General features: G+C 34.5%; 1 protein-coding gene across 1 annotated transcript; it reads right to left on the reverse strand.

Moving 5' to 3' along the window:
• Positions 1–694: 694 nt before the first annotated feature.
• On the reverse strand, positions 695–3,492 carry LOC133677244 (glycosyltransferase BC10). Its single transcript, XM_062099162.1, has 2 exons — positions 2,231–3,492; positions 695–1,194 (listed from the first exon to the last, which is right to left on the reverse strand). Exon 1 carries the CDS (start codon positions 3,444–3,446, stop codon positions 2,238–2,240), a length of 1,209 nt encoding a protein of 402 aa, XP_061955146.1. The 5' UTR covers positions 3,447–3,492; the 3' UTR covers positions 695–1,194; positions 2,231–2,237.
• Between the last annotated feature and the right edge of the window lie 3,414 nt (positions 3,493–6,906).

Raw genomic sequence — 6,906 nt, forward strand, 5'->3', positions numbered from 1 at the left:
TCGGGTTATTTTCAAGGCTAGATAGAGAGCAGTCAGCACTCATCTAGAAAAGAACATGAGGATCTGGGTGACGCCATTGGAGTGTCAGAGATGGTGCTTTTAATACTAATAAATTAAGAAAAAAAGAAGGTTATTTTAAGATTTCAATAGAAGACAAAATAATCAAAGCAGCTTTTATGGCTAGAGGAGGACAGCGTGGTATCCAAATGAAACAATTTCGAGAAATCTTGTGCCTCGGCGGCGATCACAGGCCTCGGTGGTTAGCCAGCACCCATCTATCCACTACCAACCATATTTCGAATTGTCGGCAACAGCTCATAAAAAGCTTCCATAAATAATAAAAACCTTTTTTTATTTTTTTAATGTTTAGTTAGCATAAGGATATACAGAAAAAAACACGAGTTTAGAGGCAGATATAAAAATAAATAAATAAATTTTTATCAAACACACATATATAGTTGAATAAATAAATAAATTTATTTCTAAAATAATTTTAACGATAACATTTAATTATTATTTTGAGATAGAAAAAAATAAAAACATAAAATAATACCAGAAAAACTTCATTTTTATCCCAGAACAGTAACCTAACCTTACCAAAATAACAGGCAACATGTCTAAATAATACCATTGCAACCAGATCCTTCGTCACACACGGACACCACAGTAATGGAAGAGAAAAAAAATAACACTATTAGGAAGAGATTGGATACGCAATTTATTATATAAACTAAGAATTTGCCCAGAAATGAATAAATAAAACATCAAAATTTGAATGAGAGGGAAGGAAGGGGGTTTGATTTTGGCTAGATTCTTTAATCTGAGCCCATCACTGCCCCCCTTACATTGCTTTGCCTTGCGGTATTCCTGACAGCCTTTTCTTCCCTGCCTCCTTTTGTCCTAAAGTACATTCAATTATGTACAGAACACACACAACAAGATGACAAAAACTCCAATTCTCGACTTTTGTAGATACATTTAGCAGAGGTAGTTTCGTTTGCTTTCCTCCCCACTAGAAGTACCTATTTCTATCCCTTTCTATGTTTCCAATGGCCCGCTCCGAGCTGACATTTTTTTGGGTTAAATTTTAAGGATTTGAGAGCACTTTACGCCTCTTCAAAACCATTCTCCACAACATAAGTTGCTCCAACAATACCTTACACTTCTTCATATCTTCGAAACTCTTTTATTCACCTGTAAAATGGCATGAATGAGTCAGCTTCAGTGGCGACTCATGAACACACACACACGTATATATGAAAACAATCAGACACCAAATAATAACAAACGAAGCAGAACGAGTTTGGCAACTTCAAAAGGTTCAGAAGTTACAAAACAAAGCAAGCAAACTTCTAGCTAAGCTGCATATATGATAATGTTGTATATAATAGGCTCAAAAGCACTACAGGCATAAGTTCAAGGCACAGTCAAATACAATTTGGTCGATACGATCATTAGCACTGAAAAACATTGGTTAATAACAGAGCTTGTATAATTTGGCTAAAATGATTGATATTTGCCACAACTAAAGACTTCAAGACAAAGAAACCTAAATTTAGCTAAAAAATATTCCCTCAAAGCAGGGATATGCTATTCTGTCACAAATCACACGACTTGCTGCTAAATTCATCACACCAAGGAATATCCCACTATCTTGCCCTCAATTACATCAGCAATAATCAATGAAGTACTAAGCCAAAGAAAACAATGGTAAAGAATTAAGGTTTAGGCCCACCCAGGTTAGAATTCATGTCAAAACCATAAAAAATTATCTAAAACAACATCAATTTGGTGTTTTTTTCAGACGAAAAGCACTTCGAATAAACACTTTCAATGCCGAAAACTTCCATACTTCCATCTTGAACAAATTTTATCCCAAGATCATACAAAATAAACAATTCGTGATAGGGGTGAAATTAAGTAAATGTGGGTTAAATTGTGCATGATAATGACATGATGACCAAGTTGGGAGGCAAAGATTTATTCCAGAGAAAAATCTAACCCTCTAAAATTCTAAACCAATCTTCGTAAATGTATCAAAGAAAAGGTTCCATCTTGGCTGACTTCTAGCCAAACACCAACGACTAATAAGCAACTTTTCTAGGTTTGATCAAGCCAAACCATCCCACTACCTATCCTAACATCAAATTCAAACTCACTACGTCAACTCAGCTGACTAACTCAAACACAACAAAAAGAAAAAAAATATAAGCTGAAACTAGAAACTTACCACATCATTAGTCCCGGAAAATGACTTTATCAGCAATTTTCATCAAAGGGTTTAAACAAATGGGCTCAAATTTCCTGGCAAACAAATACGAACTCGAATAATTTGATTGCCTAAGCTCTTGAATCAGAACCGGAGAAATCTCAGCAGCCTTATACGTATAAGGATGTCCATTCCTAGTTCCAGTCCAATTAACCTTTGTCAATGTATACTTAGTACAACCATCTGGATCCTGCATTGACAGCAACGTTGGAAAATAATGTTCTTCTGGGTAACATTCATCTTCTCGATAACAGGGCAGCTTGAACTTATTCCACAGCCTCCGATCTTCAATCACCATGAGCGCGTGTCGGCGCGTGAGAACAAAAAACTGAGACCCAGCACGGAATTTCTTAAAGGGCACCTCTGGCATCATCGCATGCTTCCCTCTAGCCATGTATCTTTTCCATAACCGCCGATCCTTCGATATAATCTCGATGAAACTCTTGTACTGGATTTTCATATTGTACTGAGTCGATTCGGGGTCTGACTCGGGGGAAGACAAATCGAAAGACTTGGAAATGATCAACGAATTGTAGACGTATTTGAAGGAATGGAGAGGGATGCAGTACTGGGAGAGGACGGCGAAGAAGGTATTGGTGGGGTCGTCAAGGATGGCCTTGGCGAGGAGGCGTCGGGTGGCGGAGATCAGGGTGGGGGAGGCGCGATAAGTGCGCTTGGCATCAGTAATGAATTGGGAGAAGAAAATCCCTGTGGGCTTTGTAACATTGGAGTGGGGATCGGCGTGGACGTAAATGTTGAAGAGGTTTTTGTCAGCGGGTTTGAAGAATTGTTCCCATAAAGGGGCGAAGAAGAGATCGGTGTTGGTCAAGAAAAGGAAGGCGATTTTGAGTTTTTTAGATTTGGAGGTGAGATGGGAATGGGCTGAGGGGTAGTGGGCGGCGGAGGCGGAGGCGGATGCGGAGGAGATGGCTTTGCGGAAAAGAACAAAGTCGTCAAGTTCATCAGAAGGGGAGATGGGGATGGAGGGGTTATGAGAAGGGAAGATTCTCGGGGCTAAAAGGAAAAGGATAGGAAGGGATAGAAAGAGAGAGAAAATGAGTACAAATTGGGTTGAGAACATTTTAGTACCAATTTTGATAGAATTTGTTGATGATGTTTCTGCCATGAGAGAGATGATGTTTCTTTGAGATTTGGGGTGTTCTTGCTGGTTTGGCATGGAGTTGAAGGAAGGAAGTGGGGTGGCTTTGTTGGGGAGGGAGGCAGAGGCTATATCATCATCAATGTCAAAGGTGGCATTGGATGGGATTTTGTCATTTGATTGGGGGTGTTAGTGTAATTGTAAATGGCGCTGTTTGGAAAACTGCAAATGACTTCCATCTATTGGGAATGTTTCAATTTGGCCCCTTTCTATTGTTTTTGTTTATATTTAATTATTTATGAGCCCAGCTAATGGATGAATTTGAAAAACTTGTAACTTGAAGTATGATTCTAGTCAGATTTTAAATTGAACTAGTTTTGATATTGATTTAGTTAACTTCGTTGGTTAATTAGCGACCCTATTTATGCAACTAAATTTATTTTAAATTTTAATATTATTTTAAATAAAAATAATAAATTATATATTAATTTATTACCTGTAAATTAACACGACAATCCAAGAGACCATCTAATACGTTTACTGCAAGTCGTTTTGAATTCTCATAACCAAAATTTGTGGCTTGGGAATGGACTGCAGGGAAATTAAAAATATAATACTGATTATTTTTTAAAATAATTTTTGCATCAAAATAATATTGTTTTATTTTTTAAAAATTATTTTTAATATCAAAAACATTAAAAATTAATTTTAAATAAATTAAATTAAATTAAAAACACTGTTTAAAGTAAACCATTCCAAACAACACCTTAACTGCGTAGTGCTTTTTATTATTGTTTTTTAATGATAAAAGAGTGGTAACTTTAGCTAATAAAGTATTACAAACATTTGACTTGATCAAAAGCTTAGGGACATGCTGTCGTCATCATTTGCTGATAGTGTTATTTTAATTGAGTTTTTTATTGTAAAATAAAAATATGATGTATGTGTATAACTTATTTTACTTGTACGAAGATCTTCATCATTATGAAAGTTAAATTATTTTTATGAAATTTGTCAACGATGTCGAAGGAATTACACAAATATCAAAAACAAATTGATGTGATTCCAATTAAAATCTCTCAAAATTATTAATTTATATAAAAATAATATAACTATAAAATAATAAAATAGATATTTTATTCTTATTAAATATTTATAAGAGATATTTTTTGAATTTTTTTTTACATATTAGATAATTGCTAATAATTCCAAGCTCTAATTTTATTTAAAAATTAAAATATCATTGTAATTATTTTATTTAAAAATAAATTTGTTTTAAAATAAAATAAAATAAAAACATAAAAAAGGGTAAAGAACCGAGAACATTGAGATCATGCATGTCTAAGATTGGAAAGTTAGGCTTATGCGCCTAACCTTAAAAAAAATAACTAAATACATGTTGTGCTGCCCCTATAAAAATTTTGAGCAACATTAGTGATTGGAAAATCAAAATCCAAGTATTTTTGGGCTCAAATTTCAAATTGTTTTCACCTCCAAATACAATATATATATCTATTGTAAAAGTCTCCATAACCTCGATGATGTCAACCCTTAAATCAATATAATTAATTTAAAAACTCAAATTTCATCCCTTTATATCAATTGAACATTAATAAATCCAATTAAATTATATGTGATGAAGTCTGATTTTATCACATGGACTTGAAGGCCAAGCCGAGGCATAAGATAAGATTATTAATCTCTTGATTCTAGCAATTTGATCTATCTTTTCTTGGTGAAATAGATGATGAATTATGCTCAATACTTGCAAAAGATCCCTTTCTTGGAGTTTGGAAACTCTTTTATGATTAAATCAATATCATATGAGAGAAAAGATAGTCTTTTTTTAGAAGAAAACCCTGGAAATAGATATATGTCATTCGTAGTAGAGAAAAATCAAACCTATCTCATGGAGGTTACAATGGTTCCTTCTATAGTTGTTGAGGTCCCTTTCTTCATGGCAGGGGAAAAGGTTCATATATCAACCAAATATGTCAAAAAAGTCATCATGAAGGCTAAGTTGTGGAGTATCGAGGTGGCCTATACCACGCTAAAGGACCAAACACAAGGCCTTGCCCTTGAGTTGAGTTCCAGGAAAAAGCACTTGAGGCCTTCTATAATCAGGTGGTTCCCTTGAAGTAAGAGCTCTTTGAAATTAGGGCTTTCCAAATACGTTTGTGGGTTGAGATTGTTGCCATACGAACTAAGTTTGCTATTGTCAGGGAAGAAACCCAACATTCTTAGATGAAGTTAAAGGCTCTAAAAAACTCTTTTGGAGAGTTCCAAGAACTTTTCAGGGGTTTAACAGCTTTAACTGGGACGATGAGAGATAAGATTTTTTTGGCAATGTCTAACCTATACCTTTTCAATCTCTCAAGGGGAATGTAGGTGAATTTTAGTGCAGCCTTCCATCCATTCCTATTCCCTAATATCATAGATGTATTCCTAGTCAGAGTCGCTGCAGCCCAGCGAGGGGAGTATCTAAGTGAGAAGTCTAGACTGGATTTTTAGATCTCTTTGTACATGTGTGTGTGTGTGTGTGTCATTTTTTAAATATAAGTCTTTTATCTCCATATTTCTTTCCACGAGCTTAGAGTCCTTATGTAGAGATCATTTCTAGTCTAAAACTCATACTTAGAAGATCATTTCTAGGTCCAACACCCATACTTAATAGATTATTTTCGGGTCCAACACCCATACTTAAAAGATCATTTATGGGTCCAATACCCATATTTAGGAGATTATTTTTTGGTGTAATGTCTATTCTTAAGAGATCATTTCTTGGTCCAATGCTCATACTTAGAAAATTATTTTCAGATCCAACGCCTATACTAAGAAAATCATTTTTAGGTTCAATGCCCATACTTATGAGATAATTTCTGGTGATGGGCGATGAATCATCTAACCTTAGGAGAGTATATGATGATTATGCCTTCTGGGAATCGAGAAGGGATATCGTTTGCAGGCATCTGGTTGTTATAGATGCAGTGTTTATTCCATCCTTAAAAAAAAAGTATGATCGCACTAGGAAAAACATGGCAATCCATTCCAAGGTAAAATATATCATAACACTAAGAAGATGTTCATTACTTTCAAAATAAATGTTTTATCGCTCTAGAAAGAGTAAATTTATCCTGTATTTAGAAGATTTGAGAGGCTTGCACCCTAAAAAGATTGTATCCATTCTCATTGCCGATGCATTGTTTATCTTATCCTTGAAGAAAAGTGCAATCGCACTAGAAAGAACATGTTAATCCTTTTTAAGGTAAAATGTATTGTAACACTAGAGAGACATTCATTACTTTCAAAGTAAATGTATTAACGCACCAAAAAGGGTAAATTTATCCTATTTTTGGAAGATTTGAGATCTGGAGAGTAGAAAGTATTTGTTATTTTAAACAATAAATTCATATAAAACAAACTTGCATTTCTAGTCATTGATCATAATACATTTTTATCCCACTTTGGGACCTAAAAGAAGAGGAAATTATGTTTCTCTGATGAAGATTTTCTGGGTAGTCATAAAAAAAACTATTTT

The sequence above is a fragment of the Populus nigra genome, chromosome 1, assembly GCF_951802175.1.
Source record: "Populus nigra chromosome 1, ddPopNigr1.1, whole genome shotgun sequence".
Taxonomy (NCBI): domain Eukaryota; kingdom Viridiplantae; phylum Streptophyta; class Magnoliopsida; order Malpighiales; family Salicaceae; genus Populus; species Populus nigra.

What these genes read in the sequence shown, in the direction of transcription:
- LOC133677244 (XM_062099162.1), bottom strand. Translation starts at nt 3,446, where the DNA reads ATGCCAAACCAGCAAGAACACCCCAAATCTCAAAGAAACATCATCTCT.